Source organism: Vidua macroura, chromosome 1, assembly GCF_024509145.1.
Source record: "Vidua macroura isolate BioBank_ID:100142 chromosome 1, ASM2450914v1, whole genome shotgun sequence".
NCBI lineage: Eukaryota > Metazoa > Chordata > Aves > Passeriformes > Viduidae > Vidua > Vidua macroura.
The window spans coordinates 18,646,824-18,667,634 of record NC_071571.1 but is presented as its reverse complement, the minus strand read 5'-3'; the positions used below and the strand labels follow the sequence as shown (position 1 = coordinate 18,667,634).

At 47.6% G+C, this 20,811-nt stretch overlaps 1 protein-coding gene across 1 annotated transcript; it reads right to left on the bottom strand.

The window, feature by feature from the left end:
* Positions 1 to 6,388: 6,388 nt before the first annotated feature.
* On the bottom strand, positions 6,389 to 8,857 carry SKIDA1 (SKI/DACH domain containing 1). Its single transcript, XM_053980655.1, has one exon. It carries the CDS (start codon positions 8,855 to 8,857, stop codon positions 6,389 to 6,391), a length of 2,469 nt encoding a protein of 822 aa, XP_053836630.1.
* Between the last annotated feature and the right edge of the window lie 11,954 nt (positions 8,858 to 20,811).

The following is a 20,811-nucleotide window of genomic DNA, read 5'->3' as shown; positions in this document are numbered from 1 at the left end:
AGGCAGTTTAGAAAATCGCTGATCTCTGAGAGGCAGAGCCGGGCTATGCAGGCCCCTCTGCGGCTCGGCCCGCCGGGACACCCGCTCCTTCCTCTGCCTGCAGCAGGGGCAGAGCCCTGAGCCGCAGAGGGGAAGGCAACAGATGTGGGCTGTACAGAAATCCGTGAAACAAGTGCTCTAAACCCACGGGGATTTCTCCTAATAGCGAAATCAGAGGGGGAGAGATTTCAGGAAAGAGAATAGCCCAATATAAGTTTCTAGAGTAGAATTTACATTTCATCGTGATTTGTATGTTACAATATGCAGACACGTGCACGCGGGAGGGGTTTGGGTGACAGCGGCGGGGAGTCCCCGCGTCCCGGTCCTTCTGACCGCCGAGAGCATCGGCGTGCGTCTACCCGCGGCCGGGAAGGGGAGCCACGGTGTGGAGTTTGGGGAAGTTCATTGCGATACCCCTATTGCCATCCCCTCCCCCGCCCCTCTGAAACGAGGGAGAAGGGACAGGAGGTGCTGGCTCCTGTTTATTTGTCTGAGGGGAACGGCGGCGTGGGAGGCCGAGGGCCGCCTCAGAGCCCCCCTCGCCATGCGGACGTGCGGTTCAGCGGGCAGGGACACCCGGCCTGCGGGCAGGGACAGCCGGCCTGCGGGCCGGGGCGATGCGGGGCAGGCGGGCAGCGGCACCCGGGGCAGCGCGGCCGCGAACAAAGGACGGGAGCGGCTCCTGCACGTGTGCACTGCCGCGGCGGGGCCGGCGGCCTCGGCCGTGCACAGGGAGGGTCCGGCCGCGCCGCTGCTCCCTGGGCTGTCGGGCAGGGAGAAGGGCTCACTCCGGGCCGGCGACCCGGCGCGTCCCTCGGCGAGGGACGCGGCTGCACCAGGGTCTCCCTGAGGGACATTCATGTCCGGCCCCACCGCCCAAAGGTCACCGCGGCTGGTCCGGCTTCTCGCTACGGGCCACATTAGCGGAGCGGCCATTTACTGCCCCGGGATTGCAGCGCAGCCTGGGTTAGCCCATAAAGCCATTCACACTCAACAATGGGGATTTTCTCAACAATTAACAAGAAACAACATAATAAATCCATTTACAAAGCCCTCGCTATTTACTATAAATTAGCCACTCTTTAAGAGACCGGTGCGTAATTTCACACGCTTTACAGCCCCGGCTACATTTTAGACGCAAGAGCAAACAGCCCTGTTGGACCTTCTGCGCTGACCTCGCTCCCCGTCCCCTCCCGGGCCGACTCCGCGGGGGCGGGCGGCGAACGACCGAGCCCAGAGCCGCGGGCCTCCCCCGGCCGCTTCCTGGCCCGGAGCCCGGCATCTGCCCCGAGGGCCCCGCGGAACCACCACGGGCTTGCCCCTTGGCTCGCCCCCAGCACGGAGCGGGCAGGGCGGGAGGCGGCGGGGCCGCGCCACGGGAGAGCCCGGGAAGATGGACGCCCCGGCGGATGAGCCGGAGGGGGAGTGGGGTGGGAGCCACGGCCCCGCTTTGGAGAGCGGGACGACCCCCGGGGACAGCCGCGCCGGCCCCGCCGCCCGCGGGAGCCGCTCCGGGAGCGGGGAAGCCGGGCCAGGGACCCTGGCCGGGAGCGAGGGAGCCGGCCCGTGGAGCTGGGCCAGGGAGCCGAGGAGAATCCGCCGAGCTGGGCAAGATGGCGGCCCGAGGAGCGCTATGCCCCGGGCCCGCCGCGCTTGGGCAGCCCCGCCGCTCGGGGGCCCCGGCTACGCTCCCGTATTTTTTTGACCTCCCTTCTCTCTTTTTTAATTTTTTTTTTTTCTTTTTTTTCTTTTTGTGATTTCCAGGCGGCGGGAGCGCCGTGCGGGAGGGGGGCCGGCGGCGCTCCCACCGTACTCCCCCCTGTTTACAAACACAGCTGTTGCCGTGTATTTGCAATGGTAGGGGTAAAGCCACCAGCAGCGAGGAGCAAACGAGAGATGGTGCGGGAGAGGGGTCCTCGGCATCTGGAAAGGACAGGGCGCCTTGTTTTTGAAACTGTCAATTCCCTCAACCCCTATTGTGAGCGCCTCATGCAAAACATCTCGGGCCTTTTAAAGCGGGGGCTTGTGAGGCCGCCTCGGAGAGAAAGGGAGAGGGGGAGAGAGAGGGGCCTAGGGCACGGGAAATAATTATATCAGCGCAGTGAAAAAATGCAACGTGTAAGGCCTAAACCCGGCTCGCTGTCCCTTCCCGAAAGATTTTTGGTCAGGCCGGAGCTGTTAGACGGCGGCTTGAAGGGCCAAGGAGCGAGGGAATGGGTAATGTCTGCAAGCGTGTCTTCAGGGAGGTAGATCCCAAAGCCTCCCTCCTGATTTTGCTAGCCAGGGCTTTTCATTTTCCGGCGCTCGCCCTCCTTTTGTGCTTCCAAGCTGACCAAATAGATCTCAGGATGAACCATTACATATTCTTCCCAGCAATCCTCTTAACCATAAAAACCACAATTAACAAGGTTATCCGTGTTTCATGTTCTCTAACATACTGCATATGTAGAATATTTTCCTCCAGATTACCGCCGTGTGTCAAAAATGCCACTTTTTTTACCCTTTTCTGTCTCAACCACTCGCACGTGTGAACAGTGACAAACACAAACATGGTCACATTGCTCTCATTTCTGCAGAAACTTTAATTTATTGGCAACTAAGTCTGTTAGAGTAAAAGGGATCAGAGACCATGTAAAAAATCACCATATGAATTGATTAAACAGTAAACTTCATACAACAGCTACCACTATTTTGCATTATTGCTAGTAGTGGCTTTTTAAATAAACAACCAGTAAAGAGATTATCCCACTGTAGTCAAGTAAATGTAACTTATAGAACAATCACTTCTTAAAGTAAATTGCTGTAAACGGCAAGTTACATCTTTTAAGGCAATATACCTCATTGCTGAAGGCATTACACATGTTCCCTTTTTAATGTTCTAGAGAATTAAACAGAGTCCAAAACTTTCTTTTGTCTTCCATCTGGCAGCAGAAATATTCACAATAAATTTCCCAGTGAACTCTATTTGTGGCAAATACCTACAGAGTATAGTCCTTGCAGTACATGCACTTCCTCAATTGCTTTTTCCTCTAGAAAATTCTGTTGATTTTTGTGTACACCAGGAATTGGAAAATGGTGGCAATTACTAAGACATTTTAAGTTTTATCTCATGTAAACATCGCAACAAAATGGTAGCCTGTCTCCCTTGGAAAATCTTGGGCTTTCCTCATTATTAGAACTTACCTTTATGGGAGAAATTTGGTTATTTTTATGTAATTCAATGATAAGACTTTACATGTTTCAGGCTGAAATTATAATGAACTCTGATAGTAATAATAATTACAATGTCGTCAGAAACAGTTACCAAACTATCAGAATTGGACAGAATACCATACCCCTCCCCCCCCCTTTTTTTTTTTTTTTTTTTTCTCCTGGTGAGTTATTGTACCTGGCTAATTTCTCCAGCGGTAGTAAAACCACGAATGTCCCTGCTAGTGACTTGTACTAAACTGAGGTGTGCACGTGTGAAAATTATTTGGCTGTTTAACTCCTTGCCGTTTGCTGCTGCCTGGCTGGAGGGGAGTGCAGCGGAGCAGCCTGCCGGGGATGCCCGGGGGTGCCTGGAGCTCCCGGGCCGCTGGCAAGGCTGGGCGCCATATTTCACGTCCTCAACTCTGCAGAGCCTATTTGGTATAAATTTATGCTTATACCTCCCCCTCCAACCCCCAGCCCCTCACCCCGGATTATTTCAGAACCTGAAAAGGCACCTCTGTAATTTACAATTCCTGGCCAAATCAGCATATCTCTAATTGGAAGTAAACAGGGTCAGGGGACAGAGTTACTTTGTAAGTGATATGTTGTTTAACTGACAAGGCGAAATTTTAGGTTTCAAGTTTGCATATTGCACTTTTGCGTCTTTTGGTTCTTTTTAAATTTTTTTCTTTTTTTTTTAATATTTTTGGTCAAGGGAAGACCTTTGTCAGGGAGTCACAGTTTCTAACAGAGTGGGGGGGCTTTCCTGAGCAGTACATTTTGTACGTACTTACAGTTCTCTGGAAATAAGGCTGTAATCTGTGCAGCTCTAAACACACAAATGTAAACATTCATCTCAGAACAACTTCAGTAAGCAGATTTTTTCATGACCATCGTAATTTCAGCAGAGCAGTTAAGTATGCAATGCACCTTTTGCAATTGGCAGCTTAAAGTGATGTGTGTGCATGTGTGTGAGCGTGTGCATGCAGGGGGGAAGGGTAACTCCACTGAAAGGCAATTGTTTACTCTTTCTAAATATATTTGGCTGCAGGTATTCTTAGACTAGGCCTTTTACAATGAGGGGAAAACTCCGGTGTGGATATAGTAAACAGAGCTGAAATCAGTGACTGCTTGGAATATTTGGAGACACGAGGGGTTGGGACAGGGCATCACAAAAGGCAGGAATTAAAAAACTGAAACCCAGGCAGTGGATTGCCAGCAGAAATGTTGACTTTGAGTCACACAGTAAACATTACATTGTTGCTTTGTTTTCCTTTTTTGATTTGCGATAAATTATTCTCCCGGGATTGATCGATGAGTGGAATCCTTAAAATTTAATTTGTGAATGATCTAGTATAAATAAAATGCTAATCCAAAGAAAGAAACCAGCAATTATTCATCCTAAACTCTGCTGATTCAGCAACTCAATTATTATTGCCTTTCTCAAGCTGCAAACTTTTCAGGCTGTTTTCAGAGTTGCTGTATCCGTCCTCCCCCCCGCAAGAGATACCTTCCCCCGTCCTCAGCTCTGCCTCCAACTCGGCCTCCAGCCTTTCTTTTTTTTTTTTTTTTTCCTCCTTCCCTTTCTTTTGCAGAGGCTGGGGGGGAGGGAGGGAGTGAAACAGTTAACCTCTTGAAGCGTATTTCCTCCAAATAAAAACAGTGAACTTACAAATGGAGAGGAAACCACGGATAACTCTGCAATAATTCAAAGTGTTTGGAATCAGGATTTTTTTTAAACAGTGTTTTTAATTGAAAATAAAGCTAAAGCATGCTTTTCAACAGTGCAAATTTCCATAATTTTGATTTACTGCTTCCATCATCACAATATATTATACCAGCATGTCTTACCGAGGGCTAGACTCTAGAAGTCTGCCTGTTTGACTATTTTGATATTAAGTGCAAATATAGATAATTGCCTCTGATTGTCACGTGCAGTAAAAATATTTCTGCTACATAGAGAGGATGGCATGGCAAAAAAAAAAAAAAAAAACCACAACAGACAATTTCAAGAGATGAAGATAGAACTGGGAAGTGTAACATGGTTGAATCACCTGAGTTTTGTTGCCAAAAAGCTATTAATAACATGGTCTTCTAATTTTGTGTAATCTTTCCACTTATGGCCTCTCATTTCACTTTCTGTGTTGTATTTACTGCTTTGCTATTTCCTCCAGCCAGCATGAGGGGCTAGACCATAAATTGTACTGCTGGCCAGGCAAATATTTTAGTTGCTTTGCAAGTTTGTAAGGGGCATGTTCAGACCACAACTTAAGTATGACATTAGTGGATAACAGTAACCTTATTTAAGACCTCTAGGTGAAACAAAAAGGCTTCCCAATTGCAAAGAGTGGCTGTACAAGTAAAAAGACACCCTTTTACCAAAAATAGAATTCCACATTTATTTACTGGTTTAAAATGAGGCAGCTTTTCCCAGTGCTGGGGTCGCAGGCGGACCCCAGTCTTTGCCAAACCAGAGAAGAAGGAGTAAGTGCAACTGCCCTTCGAAAAAGACACCCCTGCACCCGAAAACAAAGCTCCCGAAAAGTATACTGCTGCCACATTGAATTATAGTGAACCCTTACTGTGCAACCATGTAACTTAACAAAGTTTAACTGAATTAACAGTTAGACTTCCATTTTCAAAATCTAGTGCATAAATTTAATGGCTCATTCTAATATTTATTATTCAACCTTTTGACATTTATTTGCAGCAGTTGAATTGAGGTACTGGTGCATTATTAGCATTTAAACAGTAAAGTGTTCCAGCTCTACCATAATAACTGAGTTTAACTTGAGTCTTTAGCCTGAAGTACGCTGTGGAATGTAACATAATAAAAAAACCCCAAAAACAAAAACAAAACCAAAAACAATGCAACAGAACAAACAAACAAACAAATTAAAAAAAAAACCAAAAAAACAAAACCAAGAACAAAAAAAAAAACAAACCAAAACCCACCAAGATCCCAAAATAAGGAAAAACCCCCCACTGTTGTAATGGTAAATAAAATAGTAATCCAGATTCTGTCTTCACAATGTGATAAAACAGGATTCCAATAGTGTATAGCATTAATGGGTTTGTACAAACCATGCTGCAGAGTTTAAAAAAAAAAGTAAGAAAGTTAAAGGTTGTTCCAGAAAATATTTTCCAAACTACTTTATTAATTAAATTTCCTGAATTTGTGGCTAGGTGGAAGAGGTATTGCAGAACCGCCCAGCTGCCATTTCCATACAGGATGGGCCTTGTGAGGTGGTTGGGAATCCTTAGTGGTGTTTAAGGAATAAGCTGGCAACAAATCCCCATCATTGCCAATAATTAGTGATGGTGGACAGGGAAAATTTGCCATGAAATTAAATGGCCTTTTCACTGCTGATGCTACATTGCTGGCTACCCTTTTGCGTCTATTGTTAACTGTAAAATCATCCAGTGTTCCTTCATGTGTCTCAATTTTACCTGTAGGACGTGGGCTTCGAGCTGATTTCAAATTTGGTTTGACTGGAGGAGTCTGCAGTACAGGTCGCTTTCCCAAAACCAGTGTCCTGTAATTTTTTCTCACCCTTGCTCCAAATTTATACTCCCCATCCTCAGGTTTTGGAGTACCTAAAGTGCATGAGAGGACCTGACTCTGAGTCAGTGGGTTTAAGGAAGTGGTTTCTTTCTCAGTGCATGCAGAATCTTCCTTGGCTGTTAATAAAACGTCCTGGTTATTACTCTCAGTCACACCGTACAACTCATCCTTAGTATCATTGCACTCACACTTTAGCTTATGTGTTGTAAGATCAGGCTCATACTCGTCGTTCGCACTGCTGTCCTCTATTTTGATTTTAATGCTGTGCAGGAATGGCAATGCCTTATTGCCTGTATCAGTGCACTGGAGCTCAGCTGCTGCTGCTGCCCCTGGAGAAGCAGCATCCTCCGCAGGATCAGTTTGTAAAGAGGGCAAATCCGTGGCAAATTCAATACAATGAGGGATTTTGGAATCTTTCTCTGAATTTGCTGCCGCTGATGAAGAATCATTATTTAAGAACCTAGCAGCTATTGTATTGTTATCTGCACGGTGTGTAGTAGTTGCTTGAAGGCATTTCCTTGCCTCTCTGAGTATTCTTTGTTGTGGAAATGCATTGTTTGTCTTTGGGCTAGGTGAAGAGGCCCCCTTTGCAACACAGTTAATTGTTAGGTCAGTACTCTTGGCATTATTGGAAAATTCAGAGTGTGGGAATGTGAGTTCGGATACCCTATCATCTCTTATCTCCGCGAAGCAGCTCCCCAGGCCGCCGGAGCAGCGCAGCGCCGGGGCGGCGGGAGCCCAGCCGGGGCAGCCCCACTCCTCCGGCAGCTCCGGCTTGACTCCGCCGGGAGCGCCGCGGAGGGCGGGCAGCCCGCCGGGCTCCGCCGGGGCCGGGGGCCGGGAGGCGGCGGCGGCCGCCAGATGGTACAAGAAGTTGGCGTGGACCACGCCGGGCGGGCTGCAAAAGCTGGTGCGCCTGAAGCGGATGCTCTGCACCGAAACCTGGCTGGAGACCGAGCTGGAGTCGGAGTCCGAGGTGCTGTCCTCCTCCTCCTCCTCTTCCTCCTCCTCTTCCTCCTCCTCCTCCTCCTCCTCCGAGCTGCCCTCGCTAGAGTCCGAGGCGCCGCTGCCCTCCTCGTCCTCCTCCTCCTCCTCGTCCTCCTCCTCCGAGCTGCCCTCGCTGGAGCTGGAGAGGCTGGAGCCGCAGTCCGAGTCGTGGGCGGCGCGGCCCGAGCAGCAGCTGGACTCCGAGTCGCTGCTACCGCTCTCGGGGAAGGCGGGCGGCCCGAAGCCGCGGGGCAGAGGCAGCGGCAGCCGCGGGGCGCCACGGGGCCGACAGGGCCGGGGCAGGGCCAGGGGCCGGCGGGCGCCGCCGGGGGGGCCCAGCGTGACGGCGGCGGCGGCCGCCCCGTGGCGGCGGCGGCGGCAGCGGGCGGGCAGGGGCGGGGGACCGGCGGTCGGGAGCCGGGGCCGCGCCGCGGCGGCGAGCGGGCGACGAGAACGCAGGGGCACGCAGCCGCCCACCGCCGGCGCCGTTTCATAGTTTACGGGGGATTTGCAAGGCGCCCGAGCGATTTCTGGGTAGCTGTGGCCAGTGTATTTACTAAAAATGTGAGGTAGATGAGCGGCCGGTAGCAAGGCTGTGTCCCCCGGGCGCAGAGCTTTCCTCCGGACGGGCAGCAGCGGCCGAGGAGAGTCGCTCAGACCCAGCCAAAGTTTGTTCTCCTTCCAGAAGCCGGAGAAGGGGTCGGGGGGAGCGAGCTCCGGCCGGAGATCGGTAGCAGACAGCGCCCGGCTTAGTTTCCTCCGTTTCGTTTTAAGAACCCGTTCGGTTTTGCAGGATGTGTACAGGGCTTCCACGTCCTCTCTGGAGATCAGGGTGCATTTGGCGGCGTGGAAAGCGATGGAGTTGATGGCTTTGAGTTTCCTCAACTCCTCCAAGTCGCAGTGATGTTTTTTTACTTTTAAATGATCCATTCGCTTGTGCACGGTAGTTCGCGGGATGTTTTTGAGCAGGTCTGTAAAAACCTGGGAGAGTGCAAACATTTGCTTTCCTTTAATGATGAGGTAGCCGAGCCTCACGCCATCCACCTCTTCAAAACCCGACTTCAGGTCTCCCATTTCGTGAATTAAATTATTCCCAGCATTTGCAGAGAGAGAGAGATATGAAAAAAAAAAAAAAAAAAAAAAAAAAAAAAAAAAAAAAAGCCACACACACACAATCCTCAGCCAGATGCTGTATTTGTCTCAAGGCATCCTGCTAATAAAATATAACAAAGGCTGTTATTCCTGGTGAATGAAGTGCCAAACTTTAGACAAAATTAAAAAAAAATAAATTAAAAAATACCGTGAGACTACAATCAATATATAATCTTAAAAATCAGGTTTGCCAAAGTGTTTCTCTGAGTTGCTGCTGAAGATCAGTACCTGTTCCCTTTCATTCCCTGCTTTTCCATTGGAAACTATGATAATGGAATGTGAAGGGAGGAAGAGAAAAGAAATGCAGCTGCTATTCCCGCCGCTGCTTTAGCTACAAATAAAATGACAGAGTGAAGTGAGCTCGTCCGGAGACACCTTCATCAATTAATTCCCCTAAAGCCAACGCTGATTGGACACTCCTGACAGGTGATGCAATAAAAATTGATATTCCACCCCTTCCCCCAAAAAATCTCCCACTAATTAGCATACCCTTATACTGCCACCTCCCCTCCCAAAGTAAATAATACAGTTAGTATATAAATCTTTCTATTAAACAATCCGAGCTCAAACACACTCAGCCCTCTCAGACTTCCTCGTCGCTAGCTTCGGAGGAAGGATTTGTATGCTTTTTCCCCCTATCGTTCCGTATATTTTCAGCCTGTTTTGGACAAACGTTGCTCTTTTGTGCATGCCGTGAATTTAAAGGACATAAGTCTGATCGTAGCGATGGAAAATCCTTCGGTAACGTAGCCGCTTTAAACTAGCGTTTTATTCTGCATTGTGTGGAAAATGAAGCTTAGCGAAAACGTGCAGAACAGCTTGGTATTTCCCCTTCTGAGGCTCCAAAGTTAAATGTTCGGCTGTTAACGAGAGGGAGTACTTACATTTTCGAGTTTCTCTTGATTTTCCTCTTCTGCTTAATTAGCTTTTTATAGCCGGGTACTAAGGTTATTTTTGCTGTCTGAATATCACGGGTTCCCGCACCGTGATACTATAACACTTTTAACTGAAATTCTGCCTGTAATATTGCAGGAGGGGGGAGGAGGACGTGAGCTCACGTCAGACCCATAACAAAGCATAGATAAGCCAGAAATGTATACACTTTTCACGATTAACCGTGCTGGATCACGAGCTGGAATGTCCTATAGTCCCAGAGCCCACGTCAGGATTCCTGCGTGCTGATTGCTTCCAGCAGAGAAAGGAGAATGTAAAATATCCAAGGTGTTTCCAGGAGCCTTTACGTAATAACAAAAAAGTGCTGGAACACACAATGTACGATATTGCATCGGGCTAGGATGCTTCTAGCTCTCAGTTTGCATATTCCGCTCGGAGTAGCCCTGCCGAAGCTTTTTGATGCTCCATTTATAGCAGCCCCTTAAAATCAATTTGAAGAAGCAGCATGAAGGTTTAACCTCTTCTTAGGAACGTTAAATTATTCGAGTGTCAAGAACGAGGATTTCGCAAATGTTGCGATAGCTGCATGCCTCTCCCTTGTCACGTTAAAGTGATGCTTGCTGTTTGCACGTTAGGCGCTGCGAAAAAAAAAAAAATCACCAATCTCTGCCGTGCATCCAGTGTTCCGCTGGATACAAACACCAGCACTTTTATGTATCACTGCACATCCAGAATTAGACACATCCGCGAGATTAATGAGACATCTCATACTGCTGTGACTTGGCAAAAAAATCGACGGAGGAAAAAAAAATCTTCAATCGCAAACGTCAATATCCACTCCGCGTGTTGGCAATATGGTGCGTGGAGTTCGTGTTACCCCGTCAGGTACAGCTAAAAGAAAGCGATAATCACTCTGTGAAAACGCCGTTTTGCATGACAAGGCGAAATGCAGGCAAGCCCCCAATTTCCCAGGAATTCGAGAGAGAAGTGGGAATTTGGAGAAGTGCATCCGGGAATGGAGGAAGTCTATTCAAGGGAGCCTCTAACTCGGAGAGCTGAGATTTGAAAAGTCAGCCCTGGACTACTGTTGCTCTCAGCGCAGATGTAATCGCCGCTGTTCAACTTAATCCATGTGTGTGCGAACCGCGATGCCTAGTTTTTCCCTCTGAAACCTAGGGATAGCATTCCCATCCGAGAAAGCAGAGCTACAGCAAATTACATTTTGTCCCTCGAATTAGAAAAGGATCATTGAGTGGATCTCGTGATATTTCAGCCTTTAAACGTAACCGAGAGGCAGCAGTGAACAATGCCTCGGCACAGCTCAGACCATCCGCGGAGTTCTCCTTCCCTCTCCTTGCATCTGGATCTCCCAGCCTTGCCTTTCTCCTGCTCGCTCGTGTGAGGCAAAAAAAGCAAAGTTTCGAAAGAAAACAGCTGCTGGCGCTAAAGAGAAATCATCGCGGTCTTTCTAGAGCTAGAGACAATAAGGTCGTTTAAAAATTCCTCCTGATGTACTTATATGCTGCGAACACCCCCACCCCCTCCCTACTGCTCTCCTCCCCCTGCTTTAAGGTTAAGGCTATGGAGTCAACAGTAAAGGAACAGTAAACTCCGAGAAAGCTGCTCAGAAGACGTTACCCAAAAGCCCGATGGGCTGAAAAGTCCTTTATTTGTCAGGTAGTTCAGCTGGGTCGGATTCCCGTGTAAATCCACGCGTGCGTTTGCATGCAGGGAGCCACGGGCATCCAGACCTGCACCCACACGCTGCCGGTGATAGCCTGGCAGTGGGATTCGGCAACTGTATTAAAAAGGTCCTTTTTTTTTTTTTTTTTATTTTTCTTTTTTTTTTCTTTTTTTTTTTTTTTTTAATTCCAGTGCTACCAAATGTTTAAAACTAGTGACGGCTTTTCGGCAAACCTCGGGTTCCCGAAAGGTGTGGCCATGAGCACTGGGGTCGAGGCAGCGCCAGATGTCTGCAGGAAGAAACCCACGAGAAGTCTTGGGAAATGTCAGGCACCCAACCTACACATCCCCACTGTATACTTACACACACTTTCGGTTGCATATCTTCGCATCTCACACAAGAGAGCTTTGTTTCTTTACTTCTCCATCATTTGGTTTGGTTCTTTTTGTATGTGTGTGTGTGTGTGTGTGTGTGTGTGCATGTGTGTGTGCGCCCTTTCCCTTGGCCATCAGCACACGTTGTGTATCCGGGGTCGTCTTGAAGCAGGCTGGGGGAGATCCTGATAAACAGCCGTCAGAGGCCCCTTGCACACGCACACGCACACGCACATTAAAGGCAGGGGACTTGAAAATGGATTTGCACGCACACAGGGGATTGCGATCAATAGCCACCAACATTTATGGCTTAGATTGTTAATGTGAAAGCTGGTCAAAAGAATGAAAATGAAAAATTAAAGGTGTCTGGTGTCAATTACATAAAAAGTTATGCCATAATTTACTTACTGGGATGTATGCCTGTGTGTTTGTGGGTCCATGTGCATGTGTGTGCAGACCCAGATGTACATGTAGCTGTCTCAAAAGCAAGGGAATTTCTTTGTTAATTTTGTGGACTGTGTCACCCTCACTGGTGATCAAAGATGAACATGATTAAAGGAATGGATGTTTGTCTCACATTTCTTAAGATAAGGACGCCCAGAGATGCCCGGTTTTGCCAAATACATACACATGCAACTACAGAGAGTTGTGTGTATGGGCACATACATACACAGCGGCGATCAATCAAACGTGCTCCTTTTCACGTTGAGTAGCGTGCAATTTGCAATCTACACTCTATAGCCAGTAGTATTTCAGTCTTAAAACTGTCTGGCTGAAGGATAAACCTCATTAGGAAAGAAAGAGCAAAATAATATTCGTAATACTTCGCTGTAGACCTATTCCCATTTGTTGAAAATCATATACTTTTATTTTTGTAAACTTGTGTTAAAATATATATGCACACAGGGAACTGCTTAGCCATGTCATTTCACAAAGAAGACGTGTATAACATTTAAAATACTCCTTTTACGTGATGTTTTGATTTATTTTCATAGTATGATTATGTTTAAATACCAGTGCAATTTAGCCTGACCTCTTCCTTCTGCAAGGTAGTAATGCACACACCATTTACAGTCTTTTAAACGTTTCATTGGGAAATGCAACAGCAATGTCCACCACCGGTTGTACTAATGAAGAGAATTCTGAAAATCTTCAGGAAAACCTAAGGGTCATGTGCATTTTCACAATAGGATTGCCACATTATTAGAGTATTACTATTATTTATTATTATTTGTTAATGCTGGACTATGTCTTCAGGTATTGACAAGTATTAAATAAACCTTTTGCTTTCATGATGCTGTGCGGAAATACATATTTCACATGAGAACTTGATTTCTAACACTACACTCTGCTTCTAGTTACTGTTGGGCATATTTTGCTTGAGGAGGACACAGATAGAAAGAAGCTAGAGGTTATCACAAAGCGTCCAGTAATGTAAATATAATAGGGTCAAAGAATAGTATAATAGGATCCTTCTGCTATTTTAAAGTCAGCAAAATGTGACTGCAGTAACTAAAATTTGCCCTAAATTCTAATCAGACAACGTATCAGAATGTATAAGTAAATCTCCTAAATGTGTGGGACAAAGAAATACCAGCCATCAGTCGGAGAAAAAAAAATAATCTGGCTAGCACTCTTATACCTAGAAGAAGTTGTTTGTTTGGTTTTTTTTTTGTTTTTTTTTTTTTTATAAACAGAGATGCAATGCAGAGTTCTACTGAGTGCTTTTTAAATTTGTGGGGTTTTTGTTTTATTTTTTTCATGGGAGCTGGAGTGTTTAGTGCACACTAGAATTTTGTGCAATTTATAATCACCATGGGCTAACACTATTTCTTGAATTTAATACTCATGGTAGTTTTAAAGTACTTTTTAGCAGGAGTTTCTGGACACATACTACATGCCATGTTGTTTACTGACCCATAATCAAAATGCAGTGACCTTCTACCCTTTTTTTGCCCCTTGACCCATGCTGAATTCAATGCAGCCTTTATAAATTTGCAAATCCTTGGACGTAAAGGGGATTTGGTGAGGCTTTGTTCTGAAAGGATCTTAAAAGTTTGCATTTTTAATTAGACAAAGGTAAAGCAACAAACATTGGGTAAAAAGATCCTCTCTTGCACATAGGTGATCACTCTTAATTCCTACGGTGGGAAACTACATCTTAAAAATTGTACCCTGCAAACTGAAAAGCAGTTGCAAACGAAGGAGATCAGGAGGTTATGAATTGCACCAAATTAGCAATGTGGTACAAATCACTTTCATGACGTAAGGGATAGCCAGGCCACAATCTTCCGGCGCTCCTCATCTCCAAGGACCGTGTGGATCCCGGTGACCCGGGGAGAGGGGCGAGCCAGCGATTTGATCTGGAGCTACAGGCGCATTCCCTTATCTCCTTTGCTATCAGTCAGTTTAAAGGACACCGTAATTATGATGGTGATAAAACAATGCTCGCTTATGTGTGCTGAATAAATAAAGAATGTTTACAGCCCCAGAATGTTTCAATTCCAATTAAATGCTATCAAAGAAAAGCCCCTTTTGCTCCCTCCCCCCTCCCTCCCTCTCCCCCACGACTCCCTATTTACCTTGTTGGTTGTAATATGGCCCTATGAAATAAACCGGCCTTCCAGTTTGCCATTAAGGCCGCATAGGGAGGAGTGGGAGGAAGAGGAGGAGAGGGGGTGTGAGACAACATGCACTCCCGGTCCCACAATTACTCTGGGTCGCCTGCATCCTCTCTCTTTTTTAAAATTTATTTTGCTATTATTTGTTTATTTTTCAATTGGTAAAGGCGTGATGATGCAGGGGGAAAAGGCACTTATAGATCCTGCTCCAACCACCGGCTGAGGGAGTTGGGCTAAATTAATCCAGCGCCCTTGGGCACTGGAGGAGGGGGTTGTCCCCCTCACCCCTGGCTGCCACCCCACCGGGGCCTCGGGGAGCGGGGTCTTCCCACCGCTCCTCTTCCCTCTGAAGCAGGGAGCCTTGGAAACGGGAGCCTGGAAATGCTTCCCACTCACTAAGACACAAGGATCATTTCAAATATTCATTGTATCAGCAAATCTCATCATAATCAGATTAAAACAAGGTTTGGGGAGGAACTGCCTGTGTTTCTGGGTGCAAAATGCCGACTGGACTACAAAGAGAGCAGAAAATGGGTTCCCTTCCCCCCCGCCTTGGATGCATGGGGAGAAAAAAAGAAAAACAGTAATTTTTGAGAAAAAGGGACACTTTAAAAAATTGCAATTCTCCCCATTCCACCCCGGGTAGCATATTCCTCTCAGAGGTTGTTTTCCTTTTAACTTTATGCTTAGCATTTCTATATGATGCTCTTATTTACTTGTTTTAAACTACAGAGACTATTCCCGCTGTGGAATACACTGAGGTAGATTTTTCATGCCAATTTGCTTTTAGCTTATCTCAGCCGAGGCAACAGCTTTTCTACATTCAAGCTTTAAAATGTGTATTTCATTGAGTTGTCTGGGGTGAGGTGTTTATATCCATTTTGTGGAAGTGAGTGAGGAACTAAGTGCATTTTCAGGTCTGCTCGATAGATGCAGGCCCTTTTCCTTTTGAAAGTTTAGACCTCCAATACCCTCAATTCTACTGGCAGAATTAGGATGGACTTGGAGGGTCCTAAACGTGACCATTCACTAAGGCGGGGGGCTTGCAACAACGTGCTCGGCAACTTAATCTTCCACTAAAAAGAGCAGAGCGTAAAAGAATGGAATACAAACTCTTCCGACATTTGTAGTCGCTTCCAAAGTGGACCGTGCATTTTAAAGCTGATGGGAACGTGTGTGTTTTGGAGCAAAAAGGAGAGAAGGTAAGTGTTTATCCCTTGTATCAGCCAGTTCGGGTAGAAACAATGAAAGAACAAAGGGAACCACTTCTCCGTGTGAACATTTCCCATTTTCCTCCTCCGTTTGAGCCTCACTGTGATGGGCTGGCGAGGGGACTCGCTCCAGCTTTACCTTTGGCGGCGGGTCGGGGGTGCGGGGAACGGGGAGAAAGTTGCGGGACAGTTCAAGTCACCCCCCGTTCGTCGCCGGAGCCCGCCGCGAGCCGGCGTTGCAGATTTCATGGCTCTGGACTCACCGGACAGTCCCCGCGAGCCGCGGCCGGCGGGAGAGGGATTGGGGCCGGGACCTTTGTGTGCGGGGTCTGCCCGGCCCCGCGCTGCCGGCGACGACGGAGCTCCCCGGTGACTGCCGAGGCGGCGGGAGAGGAAGCGGAGGTTAGGAGCCGGGGTAGGAGGGGGTGTGGAGGGAGTAAACCCCCCTGGAATTATTTGCAAATCCCATAAATCGCGCGGAAGAGCGGTGGGGGAGGGGCAGGGGGGGAACAAATACCGCGCGCGCGGGGCCTCGCGCGGACCGTTACAAGGGGCGGCGGCGACGGCCCGGGACACACAGACACGCACGGACAGACGCACGGACACGCGCGGATAGACACACTCGGTGTTTACAGCCGAGGAGAGCGGCACGACGCCGACTCCCCGAGCAGGACCGGCCCGGCCCGCCCGCCATTGGCGCGGGGGCTCTCGGCCGCTGACCTTTCACCCCCCCACCCCCGCCCGCCGCTTCCTTTGCTGCCCCGACCACCTTCCTACCCACAATCCCCCGCGCCGGCCGCGCTCGTGCCGCGCTCGAGCCTCCCGCCACTGCTCCCCCTCCCCCCTCTCCGTTCCCCCCGGCATTCCGGGAAAACCCGGGAGCGGCGGCGCCTCCCTCGGGAAGCGCCGGGGCGGGATCGGGGTGTCCCTGTGGCGGCGGCGGTAACGGCCGGGTGGGGGCGGGGCAGAGGCGGGCTCGGCCGCGTTTGAACGGGAGCGCCGGCGGAGCCCCGCGCACCGCAGCGCGGTGCCGGGGCACGGAGCGGCCGGGAATCCTGTCACCTGCGGGGCGAGGTGACCACGGGAGGTGCGGGGAGCTCCCTTGGCCGAGGGATGCACGGGGCAGAAAGGGGGTCTGAGGTCCCTTCCTGCTCGCGTGCTGGGGGAGCCGGGGCGCTGGGAAGAGGATTTGCCTGTTGAATTTCATCGCTGGTAGACGTTAATCTCGTGTTTTAAAGTACCTTGTCAGTGGCTTTAAGGAAATCAAACGTGACATTAATCAAATCACACAAATGTAAACATTTATAAGTTAAATCCTAATATTATGCAATTATTTAAATCGAGCAGTGGTTTTTCCTCAGTGTCATGTTGTAGCTCCCGCTCATTTCCTCACAAGCTTTGAGTTTTCTGCTGCATCCCGTTGTCTTGGTGTCTGCTCCATGGAGTTCTGAGCGTGGGGACGGGAATGCATTGGGCTGCAGGTGGCAAAGGACTGTAGTTTAAATATCTTCTGGTCATCTAACCAGGCCCATCAAGGTTAAGAAGAAGGACGTTTTTGTGAATTTGAGGACAAAATCCTCAAATAATACCTTGCATTGGTACAGTTGAGGGTTTTTTTCCTCCCCTGTGCGTATGTGAAACAGGTGATCCCGTGCACAAGCTCGACTAGGATGCTTGGGTGGCTGAGATGGGGGCAGAGGGTCCTTTGCCGCCTCAGTGGGATTTTTAGGCGAGGTGACATGTGGAAGACCCATGACATTGCGATGAGGGAACGAGGGACGGTGAGCAGGCAGGCTTCGACGGCAGGCACAGCACGAAGGCAAGTTTGGGGAAAGGCGAAGATGGCAGGGCAGGCAGGGTACGCTGGGAAGCGGCCGGCGCCGCGGGCAGTTGGCCTCTCCCCGTCTTTGCCCTTCGTCCCGGCCCTTCCCGTTCGCCTCTCCCGGCGGGGAAGAGGGGATTTGGGGGTCAGGGAGGAGAACAATGCTGAGCCGCCCTTTGTGCGCAGCACCGTCCCCTGAAGGGAGGGAGCGCGCAGTGCAGCGGGGCCACGGCGCCTCTGTAGTGCTGTCGTTCTCCTGCGGGCAGTGCTCGCGGCATGCGGGGCAGGAGCCCGGGGCAGTGGGATCAGGGCTCCCATAGGCCGCCCGCCCGACCCCGGGATAGGCTCAGGAGCGGGGCTGGCGCCGCGCCAGCCGGGCAGCCCCGCTCGCCGTGCGGGGGCGGGAGAGCTCGGGGGCGAGCGAGTGGCTGCGAGAGTAAACTCGTGGGTGCCCTCGGCAGCGCGGCGCGGGCACGGGGGATTCCAAGGGTGAGCGGGGGGTCTCCCGTCAGCGGGGCGGGCTCCGGGCAGGCCGCCCTAGGGAACGGAGCGGCGCGCGAGCCCGCAGGAAGCGGCGGCGGGGCCGGAGGAAGCGCGGCCGGGGCTCCCCCTGCTCCCGGCGCTCCCCATTGTTCCCCGGCCGCCTCTTTTCGCGCCGCTTTCCGCCGGCGGGGAGGCGGGAGAGCCCCGGGCTCCGCACGCTGTGTGCTCGGCCGCAGCGGCGTGGGGGGACCCGCCGGGAAATCGGGTTCATGAGTAGAGAGGAGCCATCCACTGAGGGAGCTCCGTGAGGCTGTAGCTCACGTGTTACTTGAAAGGTAAAAACCCCCAACTACCGCAGCGGAATTGTACATAAAGTAACATCTGTTTCTGGGTGGATTTTAGAGCAGGACTTGTTAAAGAAATTGGGAATAACTGCTCCGACCCACTGGATTTGGATTAATAAATGCAGCCAAAGAGAATTTTGGAAGCAACTATTCTTAAGTTTGTCTATAAAAACGAAGATTAATCTTGTCCTGTTCTTCATATAAGCACCATGATGGATTCCCCCCCCCCCCCCCCAAGTGATTGTTTTATGTTGGTTTGAGATTTTAAAATATTTGGTTTATAGGAAAAGTGTTTGTTGCATTTTTCCCCCTGAAAATAATTAGAAATTAATTTTTTTTCCAGTACACCATTTCAGACTGAACTTTCTCGTGTATTTCCATAGGGGAAGAATTAACTAACTTGATGTTCAAGAAAATTCCCAACAAGTGCCCTTAATCATCTAAGAAAAAAAAAAAAAACCCACCAAAAAACCAACGTATTTGCACAGTATTTCTGGAAGATAAAATTAAAATGTGAGGGGACTCCTATTTGTGATGACGAAAGAATTTCTAGAGAACTGGTTATTTTAAGAAAATCCTTCCTAGGAGAATTGTGATTGTTTTTAGCAAGTTATCGCTGAGTGCTTATGAATTTATTTTAAAATATTAGAAGTGGTGCCTAGACTTTAAAAAAAAATCAATATATGCAAAAAAAATTAACATTTATCATAGATGGTGATGAGTAAGAAAAAGAAATTAAAGGTTCATGTTTATGGATATCACCTAGCTGAAAATAATTCTGAAGTGACTTTTCTTCCCCCATGCGCACTTGGGAAGTTGCATGCTTGCAGTCATTGTTGAAGAGAATACCGTTTGGGACTTTTCTTTCAGTCTTGGAAAACTTGCAGTCTTTTGTTGGACTCCTCCAAATAAAAACTCCGTTCAGTTTAGATGGTTAAAAGCATGCATATAATTCAAAAGCTAAGATGCATTAATATATAGAAAACACCACCCTGGTAATATTTAAAGGCATTAGCTCTAAGATCGAGGAAAGAAAGATTTTTGTTTTGTTTTACTTGTCCTGCTTGAGTATTCCGGAGATGCATTTGCTCTTGATTGCTGCTTGGGAATTTTCAGAGAGTTACTACAAATTTAGAAGGCGTCATTCAAAAGGACATTTAATACTGTTGTATTTGCTAAAACAGTATATCTCTATTTGAAAACTATCTCATTGAAATGGAAGATTTAAAAAAAATAGGAAGAGATCTTTTGTTGCCATTCTTCATTACTCTTTATTTTATATTTGTGTTGAATATGTTGGCATATTTTATATATTAATTTTTTTGCACAGAGGAGCATTGTTGTTACTTTTAATTGGGAAGTACCGTGTTATAGAAATTACCCACATTCCCGACTCTGAATTACCGTAGTAGGATTGACAAAAAGTGATCCGAGGCTTGTGCGCTTAATTCACCAGGAATGTTAAGCTTCCCATATACACCCTATGTGGTCAAGTTAGAGTTTCGCTCTTAAACAGCTTTTAATGGTCAAAGTTGTACCTGGAGGAAATGTATCCATGTATATCTATATGGAATTGAAATGAGATAGTAACAAGCAGTGGGAATGCAGCTCACTGATCGAAAGACCTTTTATTTTTTTTTATTGCATTTGGCAACCTCTTTCTTTGAGAGACACAATACAATTAATTAACATATTCTGGGGCGTGTTTTTGAGATTGGGAAGTGGTGGCCCCTTGTTGAGAAGAAAACACTTTAAATAAAAAAGTAACATTGTCTTGTCCAAATGGTAGTGGGAAAAGCAGAGTAGTATTGCTTATCCAGCCCATGGATGCGGTTGATTTACTTCAATTTGCTTTAGCATATGACAAACCAGCTTTTCCTTTCCCACGCTTATATTAGATATATGTGTTTTGTTTATACAAACCCATTTAAAATAGCTCTGCATTTAAGAGATTTGATGGGAAATTCAGCATGTTGTTTCTCATATGTAATATATAGTCTAGATACCATTCCTGAATTGAAATGAAATAAATGTGACCTGTGACACAACACAGTATCACAATGCTGATTGTAACACAACAAACATGAAAAGAAGGCTATTAATTTATATGGAATGTTAATTTAGCAAATCCTACATAGAAATATGCCAATAGAAGTAATCCGAGGCATGGTCATGGAGTGATGCTATGTACATGTATTTAATATAAATCCAATGAATTAATACATACCTCATAAAAATCCAAACTTTGAAATGAAGAATTCTGCTTTGAAGAAAAGCCCTGTGCTATATTTAAATTACATATAATCTACATTCCAGAGTTTACTAACCCAGCTTCTCAGGGCTTAATACGGTATTAATATTCAATACGGTTTGCTAGAAGTTTATTTCAGTTTTTTTTGTATCATACTGTAATTATCATTACTTTGACTTAATTCATATAAAA

Bases quoted from the DNA above. Each gene is read 5' to 3' on its own strand.
- SKIDA1 (XM_053980655.1), bottom strand. From the start codon at position 8,857: ATGGGAGACCTGAAGTCGGGTTTTGAAGAGGTGGATGGCGTGAGGCTC.